This window comes from Herpailurus yagouaroundi, unplaced genomic scaffold (genome assembly GCF_014898765.1).
Source record: "Herpailurus yagouaroundi ecotype Mexico unplaced genomic scaffold, PumYag 187, whole genome shotgun sequence".
In the NCBI taxonomy this organism is placed as follows: domain Eukaryota; kingdom Metazoa; phylum Chordata; class Mammalia; order Carnivora; family Felidae; genus Herpailurus; species Herpailurus yagouaroundi.
In genome coordinates, this window is record NW_024412418.1 from 31,333,782 (window position 1) to 31,350,883 (window position 17,102).

General features: G+C 44.2%; 1 protein-coding gene across 2 annotated transcripts in view; it reads right to left on the minus strand.

Annotated features, from left to right (window-relative positions):
* Positions 1-8,159: 8,159 nt before the first annotated feature.
* Positions 8,160-17,102, minus strand: part of ZDHHC13 (zDHHC palmitoyltransferase 13) — a 51,266-nt gene continuing 42,323 nt past the window's right edge. For both annotated transcript variants that reach the window (XM_040495654.1, XM_040495653.1), the window contains exons 15-17: positions 14,479-14,636; positions 11,123-11,220; positions 8,160-8,702 (exon numbers count right to left, since the gene is read on the minus strand). In XM_040495654.1, the coding sequence (XP_040351588.1) occupies positions 8,564-8,702; positions 11,123-11,220; positions 14,479-14,636 (395 nt within the window). In that variant the 3' untranslated portion in view covers positions 8,160-8,563. The remainder of the gene's footprint in view (positions 8,703-11,122; positions 11,221-14,478; positions 14,637-17,102) is intronic.

A 17,102-nucleotide genomic window follows, 5' to 3' on the forward strand; every position in this document is an offset into this window, starting at 1 on the left:
TCCTTTTGTCCTATCATGGGCTTTGCAATTTTGCCCATTTTGTGAAAAACCCAGAAATGGCAACAAAATGTGGAGTTTGCTTCCGTGTTACAAACAACAGCAGGATGATTTTCTTTGATTCTGGGACAATTCCCTAGGGCTTAGCAATTTTCTTAAAAATCTCTCCTACGTCAAATCGCCAGCCTCACCAATGAAATGCAGCCAATTAAAAATATCCCTGTGCTTCCTCAGCATGTTCTCAGCGGCCTGAGTGTGCGTATTTTCTCGGGCCTCCGCTTCTAACAACCGCCGCATTTCTCCCACCACCGTGCAATTCTGAATTATTTGGAGGAAATGAAAGCAAAGGAAAAGCTAGACTAAACCATGGTTTTTCTACACACCAAGTCCCAAGAAGGCTTCCGTTAAAAAGAGCACGTGTTCAGGGTTGCTTATGCACCGTCATGGACAAAGCCCCGCACTGACTTCATTATCTATTTACTGGTTTTTTGATGCTTCGGATGCAATTACCTCTCATCATTTTCTCTATTTGCTTGGCATTAACAGAAGGGCTCAGAGAGAAAAACAAGGGCTGGCAGAGGTTGTGCCCCATCCCACTTTCAAAGAGAAAATGTAGATGTTTTATTTGTCCAGAGACTCTTGCGGGGGGGGGTGATTCGGCCACCGAGTTCCACCAAAATGACCTGAGGGTGGAACTATTCCACATTTTACATTCTCGGGGGAAGGGAGCACAGGGCGATTTATTTTTCATCTGTCAGCTTCTGGCCAGAGGTGTGTGAGATCCCATCGACGTCAGTCCAACGATTAATAACACCGGGGATAAACTGAATTAACTACATCAAGTCCCCTTTAACCTGCACAGGCTTTAAGAGCAATATAGCACCTTGGCCTTGGCTAGGAAGTCCCCTACGCTAGAGACCTCCAGGCTTACAGAGGGGTAAGGCACACAACATGTGAAAATGAGCACCGGACAGGATGATCTGTTCCTCTACCACAACTCACGGTTACTACCCCCACCACCCAGCCAGCCGCCCTGGAGACAGAGTTAGAATCTTGTCTTCCTTGGCTTTGCCCTCCCCCTCCCCCTCCCCCCTCCCTTGCCTCACTCCCCAGGCCTCCTGGATTCTGACTTCTCTACGTCTCTAGAGTAACCCCCTCCATTCCTACCCTTTGGTATATGTATTAGTCGGCTAGGGCTTCCGTAACAAAGAACCATGGACCAGTGGCTCAAACAATGGAAATTACATTTTCACACTTCCGGTGGCTGGTAGTCTGAGATTAAGGGGTCAGCAGAGTTAGTTTCGGAGGCCTCTCTCCTGGCTTGTAAGTGGCCGCCTTCTCCGTCATCACATGGCCCTCTCTGTGTGCATGTCTGTGTCCTAATTTCTTCCTCTTATAAGGACACCGGTCATGTTGGATTAGAGACCCCGAAAAGCCTCATTTTAACTGAATTACCTTTGTTAAGACCCCATCTCCAAATACAATTAACGTATTGAGGTTGTGGGGGTTACGACTTCAACATATAAATGTGGGGGCACGGAGGAGAGCCACGGTTCGGCCCATAACAGTAGGTCAATACAAGGGCTTTCACAAGTTGGCCTTGGACTTACCCTTCAACTTAGCTTCAGCCATCTCTTCCAGAGGAGCTCCAGCTACACTCCAAGACTTGAAGCTTGCCAAATATGCCAAGTACCCCACCTCCTCATGTTTTGCTAATGCTGCTCATTTTGCCTAGAACATCTAGAAGATGGAACGCCCTCCGTCTTCACAACCTAACCAACTTCTTAGCCTGGCAAACTCCTATAATCGAGTCACAGGTCAAATGCCGTCTCCTCTGCAAAATCTTTCCTGAACTTCCTGAGCAGAACTAATCCACCTCTGTGTTCCCACAGCCAATACTTGACATAGCACTGCTGTCATTCCCTTGAAATTTTGAATTCCCATCTGCTTCCTTGTTAGAATGTGACACGCTTGTGTTCACAGTGCTCGACAAACAGTAGGCACGCACTAAACATTTGTTGAGTGAGTGAAGTGGGAGAGAGTGTAGGCTGGACTAAGTGCAAAATTCTGCTAGACTATAAAAGAAGAGATTATTATATGTGGAGTGAAGTTTAGAAATGAAAAACCCAAGCAAAACAAAGAAAGGGCCTTATTGTGGCTTAGCAGTCTTTGTGTTTCCCCTCTGCTTCCTGGGCACTGTTCTACTACCTTTTCCAGGCTCACCTACCATTGACTGGGACACGGGACTGAGTTTGGCCAATGGAGGCCTGGCCCCCACGACATCCAGGAGAGTCTCCAGTCTCTTTCCACCCCTGTGGATGCAGAAGGTCCAGTGGACGCCGAGGCCCTAGGAAACAGTGGAAACACTAGCTGGGAGGGAGCTCGGGTCCCTGCATGGAAGAGTATCTTCGAACAGCTAAATGGACTGTAACAAGAGGGGGAAATAAACCTTATGTGGTGTTAAGCCAGTGAGATATTGGCGGGGGCGGGGGTGGTTATTATCCCATTAACTCCCGTGACTATAATACTCCCAGCTCTGATACTGGATGTGCCATAGCCAAGATATTCCACTTCTCACTGTTCAGTGTCCAGCCAGACTGTTAAGTCACAGGGAGCATCATCAGGACTTTGGGTAGCAGTTGTGGAAATGATTCAAATGCACGGTCTCCGGTGTGACTGTACAGATATTTGGCAAGAGGAATGAAGTTAGGGCATCACAGCATAATAGTCACGTCCCCGTGGCCCCGACAAATAAAACAAGCCCAAACCTGCCTTCTCCCTTCTCCTTTCAAAGCCAAACTGTAAGACCCCGTTCCGTTTAGTCTCGCGGCCTGAGCGGCTGGCTCCCAGGTGCCCGCCTTGTTGCCCACCCCACTGCCGGCTGCCGCTACTCCACCGAGCCCACCCAAGACCTCCAGACCACAAACCCCGTCTTCCCTCAGTTGTTCTTCTCAACCTCTCCTCGGCTCCCGACAAGTGACTCCGCCCTCTCTGAAATGAATTCTTCTTGAATTCTATGCCACTGTGCTATCGTGATTATCCTCCTATATCCAGCCTCCTCCCCATGCCCTCCTCCTCTCCTCCAGCTCCCTAAATCCATGGTCTGGAAGACTGTGTTCCTGCCCTTAGCACAGAGGTGATAAATGCAGGAAGCAGCCATGGGTGGGGCTGGGGAGACAAAGAGATGGATCCCCTAATTTAGATGCCTCGAGGACAGGTTTCTCTGTCTCTCTCTGTCTCTCTCTCCCTCACATTTTGTTTGTTCGCGCTGGTTGTCATCTTTGGTCTCTTTTTAGAACCGATCTTCCCATTGCAGGAGGGCAACTCCCTTTTCCATTTTCATCTCAATTTTCTACCTCTCTCCCGTGTCGACCTCATCCATCCGTGCTCGTGACCCTCATTCATGCCCTGGTCTCTTTACAGCTGCCTTCTAGACTCTTCTGCTGCATAGCCTGCAATACCTTAAACTCAATAGGCCCCACCCACCGAACTCATCACCTAGTCTCCCCACACAGGTTTCCTTACTTCTCAGAAGAACACCGTCACCCTCTCAATTCACTGGGTTCAAAGTCATCTTTGACTCTCCCTTCTCTTCCCCTCACATTCAATCAGTAATCTGGGCCTTCATTGCATCTTGCCTGGACCATTATCAAAAGCTTATCTCCAACATTCTATATCCGTCGGAGTCCGGTCAGAAACACAGAAAAATAGTGTGTTCTGTTTTGCTTCAACAGGGAGAAAATAATAGAGGGAATTGATTAAGCACGTGCTAATCTTTTTCAGAAAGTAAAGAGGAGCACCCTGACTTAGCACAGAGGTGATAACTGCAGGAAGCAGCCATGAAGTGTGGGGCTGGGGAGAACCAAGAGAAGAGATGGGGGCACCCTAATTTAGATCCCTCGAGGACAGGTTTCCCAGGGTTAGGAGTCAGACCTCTGAGCAGAGAGCCCTGCCTGGTTCCTGCTGGGGCTTCTAAGGGAAGACGATGGAGGTGGTTGGGGAACTGCGGGAGAAAAGCTAGACACGGATTCCAACTGTCTTCATCAGGGTTCAAGGCCATTGTAGGGACAACACTGAGAGGAACAGCTGGCAAGAAAAGTGGAGTTAAGTCTCTTCTCCCTTCCTCCTCCCCTATCTGCAGAACTTAATGGAAAATCAGCTGACAAGGAAATTGTAGTTTTTAGAATGCTAGTCCCAGAACACACAACACAGTATAGAAAGGTGAATTTGGCACATTTCCTTACCTCTAACCAATTTCCCAAATATTTCTAAATTATTAGCATTTATTGAGCCAAGTATAATTCTGAGCGCTTTATATGTTATTACGACATTTAATCCTCTTAACAACATTTGGGAGTATATACTATTGTTATCCACATGATACAAACGAGGAAACAGAAGCATTATATAGGGAAGTCATTTGTTCAGAGGCAAAAGTCACTTACAGTTGGCATATCCAGGATTCAAACCCGGGGTGCCTAGCTATAAAACACTGACTCTCAAACTTTTTATTTTTTTAAACTTTCACACCAATACGTAGCTGAGGAAAAAGTCACAATCAGACGGTAGGGGTAAGAGGCCTTAAGCATATGATTCTCAAACTGTAGCATGTGCATGTGAGAATCATTTGGGGAACGTGTTACGAATTCAGATTCTAAGACTCACTCCTCAGAGAACTGAGGGTAGCGGTCTGACTCTGGAGGGTCTGAGAAGAGGAATTTGAATTTTAAACAAGTGATCCCTGGACACCACTCCCATCACCACCCCAGGCCCGTTATTCTGATGCAAATGGTCTGTGGACCACAATTTAAGAATACTTACTTGGCAGGGGTTGGTGAGAACAGACAGGAAGACAGAACTTAAAAATATCCTTCTGTCCCCCAGTTGAGATTCAGTCCTCAAACACAACTCCGATCACATCATGTCATGCTTAAAATCCCTTCAATTCATTCAACAAGCTCATGTAACAGATTAATTCAAGTAGTTACTGAATACATACTATGTAGTAGGCAATATTCTAGGCACCTGGGATACATCAGTGAACAAAACAAAAATCCCTCAGGGACCTGCTATCCTATTGGGTTGGGGAAGGAGACCGTAATGCAACAGACATATTAAATTACATAGTATGTTAAAAGGCAGTAAGTGCTAGGTCAAAAATGCAGAGTAGGGTGAAGAGGACGAATAGTTCGAGGAAAGGCTATTCCAACTTTCTAGATGTTGGTGAGCATGGGCCTCATCGAGAAGTTGACATCTGGAAAAAAGCTCAGAGGAAAGGCATTTCACCCTGTGGATATCTGGGGAAAGAGCATTCCAGGCAGGGCACAGCAAGGAAAGGCTTGAGGTGGAAGCATGCCTAGCAGGTGTACAGGCATCAGCAAGAGGGAAAGCACAAGTGGTCAGATCCTGTCGGGCCTTGCAGGCCACTGTCAGGGCTTTGGCTCTTCCTCTGGTGAGCTCGAGAGTCACTAGAAGGTTCTAGGCAGAGAAACAATAGGATTCAGTCGGTCTTTCATAAGGATCACTCTGGCTGCTTGTGGCAGGGTAAGGGTGGAAGCAGGGAGACCAAATAAGAAGGCTGCAGTAACCCAGGCAAGAGGTGATGGTAACTCAGAACGACAGCAGCAATGGTGGTCAGAAGCACTCAATTTTGGATGTATTTTCAAGATGGAGTCCACAGGATTTCTCAAAGAAATCTCAATCTGGCATATCACGAGAGAAATAGAATCATCAAGAAAAGATTCTAAAGTTTTGATGTTGAGTAATTGAAAGGATGGAGTTTCCAAACAGCTGATATAGGGAAGACTAAGGGGTAGGGAACAGGGTTGTTTACTTTTTATTTATTTTATCTTCAAAAAAATGTTTTTAATGTTTGTTTCTGAGAGAGAGAGAGAGAGAGAGAATGAGCTGGGGAGGGGCAGAGAGAGAGAGGGAGACACAGGATCTAAAGCAGGCTCCAGGCTCTGAGCTGTCAGCACAGAGCCTGACATGGGGCTTGAACCCATGAACTGTGAGATCATGACCTGAGCCAAAGTTGGACGCCTAAGCGAATGAGCCATCTGGGCTTCCCTATTTTATCTTTAAATTTACTATGTTTTATTTAATTCTTTACTTTTTATTTGTGAGGGTGAGGATAGAGTGGAGATTAGAAGTTCAATTTCAATTTTGGACATGTTAGGATGTCTATTAAACATTTATTTAAGTGGATAGAGTTGGAGAAGAAGTCTGAACCAGAGTTAAAAGTCTGGGGCATTTTGGTACACAGACCGTATACACAATCACACAACTGGACGAGATTGTCAAGGAAGGAGAAGTGAGTTTAGATGAAGGACAAGAAGTTCAAGAACTAGCCACTGAGACATTCCAACATTCAATGGTAGGGGAAGGAAAACAGCAAAGGAGACTGGGGGATCTCGAGAGCAACCAGTGGGGTTAAAAGGAAACTCAGGGGCGCTGTCTCGTGGAGGCCGCGTGCGGAAAGTGTATTTGGGAAGACGGACTGGCCACCGTCAAATGCTGCTAAGCAGTTCCCATGGAGGGCAGGGGTGAAAGCCTGACTGCTTAAGTGGGTTAAGAGGAGGAAGGGGAGACAGGAATTGAAGATACCAGCCAGCCACAACATTTTCAAGGACTTTTTATTGACGAGGTAAGGAAACAGCTCCTGTTGCTCACTTAAACCTTACAGCTCCTTGGCTTAACATTCAAGGCCCCTGGTGACCTCGTCCCAATCAACCACTTCGATTTACTAACCGAGTGCCCCATTTGAAACACCCTATAGACCCAGCTGCCATGGTTCTAACTATACTTCAGACTCTCCCATTATCTGCATTCGGAGGGTTCTCTACATGAGAATGCCTTTCACTTCCAACTCCGGATTTCCAAACTAAGTACCATTGAAAGGCCCTTTGCAATGCCTTATCGTCCATAGACACTTCCCTTATCACATCCACTGAGGCTCTCTCCAACCTCTAAACTCTATTTTATTTGTACCTTTCTTATGGCTTTTAATATCTTCTACGTTATCTTATAGTTTCATTCATCTTAGCTTTCCCTCTAGATTGCAAGCTCTGTGATTAGTATGCCCAATTAAATGTTTTATGGCCTGAAAGACCTATCATGGTGCTCAATCAATACCTGTGGAATAATTTAAAAATTAATGAAATGTGCTTTCCATGCCATGTATCACTTGGAAGCACTGGCATATAGTGGTTTGGAAGGTGTGAGGCGAGGAATTTGAATTTTAAACAAGTAAGCCCCTGCTCCATCCCTAGAATTCTGGTTAAATGGTGTGTGGGCCACAATTTGAGAATATATACTTGGTAGGGTTAGAAGAGAAAGGGAAAGGCTATAGCTTGAGAAAGTCCTTCTGTCCCCCAACTGAGAATCAGATCAAACAATTATGATCACATCATACCCTGCTTAAAAACCCTTCATTCAATAAATTGAAACATTTATTGAACACACACAACGTGTCTGAGAATATTCAAGGTGACTCTAGGCTCTAGAGTGGCTACCCCACTTGGTATCTAAGTGACCTTGGAGAAGATACAAACTTCTTTAGGCTTTAGTTTCCTTATCTGCAAAGGCTCGGTGCTCTGTAGAAGAAAGGAGAAAGGATCCTTGAAAAATTGAAAGGTCAATGTGGCTAGAGTACAAAGCGTGGTCCAGAGTGAGACTGGGAAACAAAATAAGGTTATATTATTCAAGGCCTTGTAGGTCATGATGAGAAGTTTAGCCTTTACCCCAAGAGCGAGGGGAGCCTTAAGGAAGGGTTTTCAGTAGGAAGGTGCCATGTCCAGGGGCATTTATATACAATACCAAGAGTTAAAGTGGAATTAGTTTTTCCTCCAGAACAAGGGAAATTAGCACTTACAATCACATCAGTCCAATATTTTGAGGGTACTAAGTAAAAACAGTAATTAATCTTGAAAACCTCATCTGTTCCAGTTTCTAAGTAAGATGGAAAATTAAATCTTGCTTACTGGTGTTAACAGGGAGCTCAACTCGGTCCTGGAATTGTGAATCAGTTTCTTTATGCCCTACATACACCTTTTCTCAATTTAAGATTCTGAAAGTTAAGTGTCAGAAATGAAGTCTCAACTACAAAAAAAAAAAAAAAAAATTTATTAAGTGTGAAAGCCAAACAGGTACTTCTATTTAGATATTTTTTACATATTTATAGATAAAACAAACAAATAATTTATCAAAAATTACAAGCTTAAAGAATAGTACTATTTTGAAACAACCAATAAAGTATTTGAAAATACGACATTTTATCCATAATTGGTGAATATTATCTCAAAAAAAAAAAAAAGTAAGTTGTATTTTCTTGTGAAACATATAAAAGTGTTTTTAGATGTCTGCCAAGATTGTTCAGGAACAGTCCATCTTGCTAAATCTAAAAGCGTAGTGCCTTTCTGGAGAACTTGTGTTTTTACTAAATAGCTTTACAGACCACCTGTGTTTTCCTTTGGGCTTCGGTGAACTCCTAATCTTCACTTCACTTGCAGACCACAGGGCATCAACATGAACACAGATCAGAGTGAGAGTCTGGAGTCGCTTTTCTTCATACTGAGCGAAGGACTTTCTCCTTAGCTGGGTGGAAGACCATGCTGTATTGGGACGTCCAATCTACGGCACAGGGCTTCACCAAGCCAAAGCAGCCACACTGAAAGAAATCTGCAAGGTTCTGCGTGAACCCAAGGCTGCCAAGGAAGGAAGAGAACACATCTTACTACTTTTCCTGTTTACCTTTGACAAACATTCATCCAGACCATAAATATTCACTGAGAATTTACAATATACGACATCCTTTGAAGATCCTGCAGGAATCCAGAGGTGAATCAGACCGTTCCCTGGCTTACGGGACATTAAAATTGATGCCCAGTTCCATCTCTGGACCTGAATCCCTATTGTGAGATTCTCTGACTCCTGCCCAGCAACTTAATTTCCTTCTGAAGCGCCCCACTCACTGGAATGATGGCTGCCATCAAGAAGTTTCCTTCTTTCCATTCCCACTGCCCTGATTCAGATTTTGATTATTTCAGAGGCCAGGCAGGCCAGCAACAGTACAGTCAACAGATGTTTGTGTTTTTTTTTCCTTAAACTTTCTAAGTTAAATATGGCCCTGGCCCTGTCTCAGTTCTTTCCAATTAATCTTTTTTTTTTTTTTTTAATAGTCCAGAAGTCTTTTGTCCTTTTTTATACCTATCATCCCATGAACTCTGAGGAGCTCGGGCTCCTTTCCACTGGTTCTCACTAAGTGTGCTTCTCTGGGTGGGGCAGGCTGGCGTTTCCACTGAATTCAAGAACCTTTCTCCTTGGCTTCCTTCTTCTGATCATTTTCCTGCACATGCTTCGCACGAGCTGCCTCGGCTCTTAGAGTGCTTGATATGCACACTACATACGTTAGTTCTCTTGGCAAGAATCTTCCCTCAACTTCTGGGTTTACGACACTGCCAACAGCACGCCGGGTGACACCGTAGACTCCTGCGGTTGTGCCATGGGAACCTTTGCAGCCCGTTCCCTTGATGTCCACAACATCACCTTTCTGACAGATTCACAAGCATGTGAGCAGAAGAGCAACTCCGTGTTGTCTAAAAGGCCTAGAGAGAATGCAGCGGGGGCCTCCCCTCCTTCCCTTGTTGCTGGTCATTTTGGCGAATTACTCGAAGATGGCAGTTCCAACCAAAGGGAGGGAGCTCCTTCCAATTAATCTTACCTATCGGACACGGTGTGGTCTTCCAAAAACCTCGCCAAAACCCAAACCCTATACACTAAAATACATCTGTGCCTGAGGATGGCTGTGCATCTGCCGCTGCTATGACAGTGATCAGGACAGGACCATCTCCACTCCTAGAAGACCAGCTCCAGAGCTAGTTGGTGAGGGAAAGCAACTCAGGGTAAGACAGACAAGACAAATCTTCAATCTGGGCAGGTTTTTCGAAGCTAGATTCACAGTGGCTCTAAGGCTTTGCCGTTAGGTCCTCCGGCCCACATTGCCACCACTCAGCAGTTCCAAACACGCCCCAGCTCTCTCATCTCAGGCCCTTCTTCCAGACTCTTCTCTGGGGCTTGAAATGCCCTTCTGTCCTTCTCCATCATGCCCCACCACACATCCTTCAAGGCTCAGCTGAAAATTCCACCTCTGTCACAAAGGCTTCCATTCTTCAGTGGAGTAAATATTTATCTCTCTGGTTAAACTCCTGAGAAAGGACTTTACGATCATTGCCAGTCTGAGACAATCGTCACAAGCCTAACACTACTGTCCACCTTCCACCACCGAAGCCGTCTCTTCTCAATTTAGTCAACTGCTCTCCTCTCTAAACACAGATCATAGTCATATCCCAGGCTCTGAGTTCCTTGTCTAACAGCCTAACAGTTTCATCTCGTACCACAAGTGTGCTTTAAAATAGACTGCTCATGAGATATGCAGTGGGCGTTAAATCCCCAGAGGGCTCAGGGTCACCTCTGCAGCACTCCCAGCTTCCAAGACCCCGATATGTATGACAGGGAGATAAGCTTCAAAGCCTGACTGTTCATATCGTAAGATGACAGGCTTCCTACAAACACTCTCATTTTCTACTGAGGACAGGTTTTATACAACCGATGCTCTTGGGAAAACATACCCCAAACCCGAAACACTAGTTTCTCCCTGACGCGGAGGGGCACATTAAACACAGGGCTAAAAGAATCACTGGTGATAGAAAGGTAGGTTGAAAATCTTGGCAAAGTTCACAATCTAATGCTTTCTGCAGACAGCCTGGTGGCTGGAATTCTCAGCCACGTGCTCGGTTATCTCACACTGACTTCACGCCAGCAACATGCAATCCTGTGACCATGTGGCTTGACTAAAGAGATTCCCCACGTTGGCAAAACTTCAAAGTCACTTAGCTATTTGTGACAAGTCCAGCAGACTAAGTCCCAAATTCTTACCACCTTGGGGCTCATGACCTCACCACTCACCTCCTGTCAGTCACTAAGGCTTCCAAGAAATAAGAGGTTCAACTCCATCAGATAGCAAGTTAGAGTGCAGCATGGCCTGAGTGGTGGCAGCAGACTGGGAAACCAATGGTTAGGCTAGCATCCTCCACAGGACTCAGTGGTCAAAACAGATGGGACTTACTTGTATGGAGTCCTCCTGAGGGACAATGTCTGTTTCATATGCCTGCTCTGCTTCAACAGGCTGGTTTTCTCGTGGGAAGTCAGGCCCAGGAAAGCAATCTGCAAAAGAAGTTTGGAAGGTACATGAAAAATACCGCTACGTCAAGGTTCCGTTTCTCTCCGTGCATCACAGGACAGAGGTAAACATTCAGTACTCCCCCAAATACAGTGTCACCTCGCCCTCTAAGCAAGGATCATGGTGAGGATAACAACAGCTCAGCAGCTCTAAATGAGACTCTCCTATGTAAATCTAGGAGCTGAGCAGTTGTTTATTTATTTATTTTTAAGAAATCTCTACACCCAATGCGGGGCTCAAACTCATGACCCCGAAATTATGAGTCACACACTCTGCTGACTGAGCCAGCCAGGCACCCCTGAGCATTTATCCTTTTGACTGATTTTTATTAACCTTCAAAAAAGCAGAGTCATGAAATAATTGTTTTAGTGATTTAAGCCAGGGCTTACCACCTTGTTTAGGTTCTCAACACGTTCAGCATGCAACTTTTAGATGAATAAAACAATATGTGATCAGCATTACTGCAATTCTCACTTTGTGTATGCTTCTTAGTAGTTCTTTAGAAAGGGCCAAATGAAAAAGTTAAAGAACATTTAAATGTACTGAAGTGAAGAACATTTAAATCCACAATTTGGGGAAAGGTAAGAATTCAGGTAACTTAAATACTCCCAAATATGGAGCACCTGGGTGGCTCAGTCGGTTGTGTCTGATTCCTGATTTCAGCTCAGGTCATAATCCCATGGTTTCGTGAATTTGAGCCCCACATGAGCTCTGCAGTGACAGCGTGAAGTCTGCTTGAGATTCTCCCTCTCCCTGCCTTCTGCCCCTACTCTACTCACACTCTCTGCCTCAAAATAAATGAATAAACTAAAAAAAAAAAAAAAACAAAAAAAAACCTCCCAAATCATCCGGGTGCCTGGGTGGCTCAGCTGGTTAAGCGGCCTTCAGCTCAGGTCATGATCTCATGGTTTGTGGGATCGAGCCCCACATTGGGTTCTGCTTGAGAGCAGATTCTACCCCTCCCCCACTCACATACTCTCTCTCAAAATAAACATTAAAAAAAAAAAGGCCCTCCCAAATCATTAAAACAACTATTACTGAGTTACCCCCATTTAATCCTGAAAATACCTCAAACATCAAGCTCCTTATCTGTAAAACAGAGATTATCACACCATCCTCCCTCATCAGATTGCTTAAGGACTTGACATCATATATTTAAAATACCCAGTGCAGAGGCTCCTGGAGGTAAATGGTCCAAAGTCACACAGCTTAGAGAGTGGCAGAACTGAGACAGATACCTCAGTCAGCGTGAGAATAAAGTTCATGGTCCTTACCACAGACTACATGCTCAGTTTGACTTGCTATAGTCAAAGCCATGACTCACCAGAGCAGTCATCAAATGAAAGGCTTCGAACAACAGAATTGGTTTATTAAGAAAACAACATTACAAGGGGGCACCTGGGTGACTCAGTTGGTTAAGTCCGACTTCAGCTCAGGTCATGATCTCGTGGTTTGTGAGTTCGAGTCCCATGTCGGGCTCTGGGCTGACAGCTCGGAGCCTGGAGCCTGCTTCGGATTCTATGTCTCCCTCTCCCTCTGTCCCTCCCCTGCTCACACTCTGTCTCTCTCTCCTTCAAAAATAAATAAACATTTAAAAAAAAATTTTTTTTAAGAAAACAACATTAAATTGCTGTATTTGAAAACTACCCGAAACTTTGAGTTCATTTTCCTTGCCTTAGAAAGTATTAACAAAATTAAGGTTTCTTTAAAAAATTGATATTATAGTCTTACATATACTGTCCTTGTCCTAAGCCTCCAGAAAAGAAGAAAGAGAATTAGAATCCATGTCTCAAACCTTAGGTTCTACATCTGCTTCCACCTCTCACCACCCTTATGGACAAAACTGGGCACTCGACATCTCATAGGCTTAGTTTTCTCACCTTTAGAATGGAGACACTACTTTGGCACAATCTATACCTCAAACGTCTGTCGGGGAATAGATAGGAAAGTGCTCTGGAATATGTAAGATACAGATAAATACTAGGTATCATACGAGATAGTAGTTAATATTAATAATCACTGATGCTAATACTCATTCTTACTGCCTGAGTCTATCGATGCCAGAGGGGCAGAAGATTAAGATGAATGTTCAGAAGCCTCCGTTCAGTGGGTGTTACCAGCTTAATTCCTTTCCTTGGCACTTTTTTCCTTTGTCTGTCTTTATCACTTTGTACTATTATTGTAGAACTGGTTACTTCCCTGTTAAAGTGGAATGCACTTTTTTTTTAACATTTATTTATTTTTGAGACAGAGAGAGACAGAGCATGAACGGGGGAGGGGCAGAGACAGAGGGAGACACAGAATCCGAAGCAGGCTCCAGGTTCTGAGCCATCAGCCCAGAGCCCGACGCGGGGCTCGAACTCACGGACTGCGAGATCGTGACCTGAGCTGAAGTCAGACGCTCAACCGACTGAGCCACCCAGGTGCCCCGTGGAATGCACTTTTGAGGAGTAATGCTCTAATTATGTGAGTTCTCACAGTAATTGGCTCAGACTGACCACGGCCGTCCATTCCACAAGCACGGGCCACAGCAACAATGAGAATTAAGTTATGCTCATAGGGGAAGGAAGGCAGCAGGGAAGGGACAGTAGCTTCTTCGGAAGCTCAATGTGGCTACTACTGCCCTGGAGAGTGAACTTTCTAATGGCCATGACCTTCCCTAGAAGTGTAATTACCATGGTTACACTGGTTAGTGTGGGATCTTGCATTTCCTCCCCACTTCTACCCATTTAAGTGCTGCATAATAATCAGGACAACAAACAGGGTTGGAAAAAGTGAGAGAAGACAATCATCTCACACCTGCACAATGCTTTTATATTTTATATCATGTTTTCACATACTGTATGATTTAACTGTATGATGAAAAAAGCCTTTGAACAGGACGGTCAGTGGACCTAAGTTTCCGGTTCTGATTTTGCCACTTACTGGGTGACCTTGAGCAAGTCAGCTCTCTGTAAGTCTATCCGTAAAGTAAAAAGATCAGATTAGATCATCCCTACGGACAAGTTAACAACTCATTATTCTAACGTTTAAACGATCCTGTGAGAGTAGCATTATCAACCCCATTTTACAGACAAGGAACTGGAAATCCAAGAGTCAAATGACATGCCTAGACCCAGAGAGTAAGCGACAGAGGTGGAACTAGGACCCAAAAGCCTTCTGAGTTAAAATTCAAGTCTTTCTACCTTATTACAGTGTACTGGAAATTTTACTCAAAGGCTTTACAGAAGAGAAATTAATACCTGAAAGAGCTGATTTAATAATAAAAATGTTGACCACGAGAAGTGGAAAGTTGCTAGCATGAAGATATATAAAACCCAAGGGGAACAGGCCACAATCTGATTGAGGTAGGTCCACAGTCCATCTTCTCTGAATGTCGTGGCACAATGATTTGACCAATCTGTGGATTCACAAAAAAGAAACTCATTATTTAAAAAGGCAACAAACCAGTGATTATTGTACAAGAAGATAAAATCGCTGCACTTCTTTTCAGGGAGAAGAGACATAAGACATGAGAGCACAGAATAGAACCCAGCTTTAAGGATTTATCTTCTGGGGGTACTCGGATGGCTCCGTCGGTTAAGCGTCCGACTCTTGATTTTGGCTCAGTCCATAATCTCATGGTTCGTGGGTTGGGCCCTGCGTCGAGCTCCACGCTGACACTGCAGAGCCTGCTTGGGATTCTCTCTCCCTCTCTCTCTGCCCCACCCCTGCTCATGCTCTCTCTGAAAATAAACAAATAAACTTTAAAAAATTTTTAAAAATAATTTAAAAATCTAAAACATGGTGAAAAAAAGAATTTTTCTTCCAAGTGCCAACTTAACTAGCCAAGGTGAAAAACTGGCACCTCATTACTCATTAAAGCTATATGATAACACTGCATTGGTAGCTGGCAGCAAAGCAATAAAAGCAAAAAAGGTCCATAAGACCACCACTAAAACCACCATTTTCGGCATAAAATGAACCGGCCCAAAGTTAATTGTTTAAGGACTTGATGACAGAGAATGACTGGATTTAATAAATGTCTGTCTTAGAAAATTCTTTATTTTGTCCATGATACACAGGAGTCTATTAAAGCACTGAATAAACTCTTATTAAGGGTTCAGATCACTTGGCTGTTGTTGTAGGCGCAAGAAATCCTGTAAGCACCCAGATAACCATGGGAACACAACCTAACAGCATGCAGTTATTGGGTGTACTTCTGCACCAGCACCATAATTTATCCTGTAGAGAGGGAGAAAGTCCAGGTAAGGGAATTCATGAGACAGACACCCCTAGGAAAAGAGTAAAGGGAAAAAGATTCATATAGGAGGGAGAAAGATTCACATAGGCACGGCGCAATTTCTCTCCAGGAACACCTATTTATATGCCAATTAAAAGACAGGACTTCACTATGGCCTTTGTGACCTCCCTAAGCTATGCAGCTAAGAGCAGCACTAAGGAGAATGAAGGTGGGAAGCAGCAGAAACAAGGGACCAAATCCTCAAGGTCTTGCGAAGCCAATGGCTTCTGTAGGCCTCACGACAGTTTATAAAGGGCAAATTATTTTTGAAATAAGAATTCTGTAGATTTTCACCTTGAGGTTTCATAAATGCCTCTGACAATTTGATAAGTAGTTTCAGACAGTTTCCCAAAGCAGCACTGAAGAGCTCCTGGGACAGAAAGAAAATGAGTCCCTGACTTTACTATCGCCTGTCTGTCCATTTTAGTCTTAAAAGAAAAAAGTCTTTTTTCCCCCATTTTGAGCCTTATTTGATTCCCAACCATCTTTCATGCCTATACGTCAGAAGCAATCTAAGAGTAATCACCACAGAGTAACCATCAAGGCAACAAGTTAAGGCAAATTACACTCTCTTGAGAGCTTCTCATTAGGACGGCAGACAAAGATGCCTCTCGTGCACCTGATGTGACAAAAAAGACTATAATTCCCAACGGCAGGTACAGGAAACAGCTGCTGAGTGGGAAAGAATACCTACTTTCTTCCAGCTTACAGATTCCTACTCTCTCCTGGGAAATTTTTTGATCACACGGCATGACCCCCAACTAGAATTTTCACAGGACTGATTGCAGATTTAATGTCAAAGATAACGGCCACAAATGGCCACGTACATTATCTTCTGTGATATACAACTTTAATATGCGCTAATAATACATTCTTATCAGGTGGTCACTGGCTAATGAGAGGGGACTCATACTGTACCCAAGCTGATCATTTTCATTTTTAGATAGCTCTGCCAGCTACAGTGTTCTTTCTAACCATGATCTAAAATCTTTCTCCCTGTGACTTGCAGGATGCTGACCCTTTCTGAGTGTCCATCCTGAAAACAGACCTCACAAAGGACAGAACGGATGGAGGCTACACGGAGCCAGAACTGTAACTGGCTCACGCGAGGCTCGTGTGCATCAGGGCCGTCGCATCAGGAGTGTTAATGCCAAACAAAGAAGGTGGGATGGCGGGGAGGCCTTGTTAGAAAAATGAGGCACAAGTTCATTTTTCCTGTCTGTGAAGTAATGATAAATGACATGATGTCCTCATTCGGTGCCAGAATATAAATGGGATAAAACTAACAAAATACGTTGACTAGTCTACATGGTCGCAGGTGAATATAAAGTGGGACCATTTCTAACAGACAAAATATAATACAAAAATTGGTTCAGAGCCAGAGAATAGAAACAAAGAGGGAAGAGCCAATGCACAGAATACGAAAGCAAAGCGGAGAGAAGGAAAGTGATGGAAAATTACTTCTGTCCTTATCAATACAGTCTTATGCTGGACACAGACACCAAACAAAGGGGACTATTTTTAGTGAAGAGAGAAGCAGGAGAGACAGAGTGGTGTAAAACCTGGCTTCTCTCCCAACAGGAT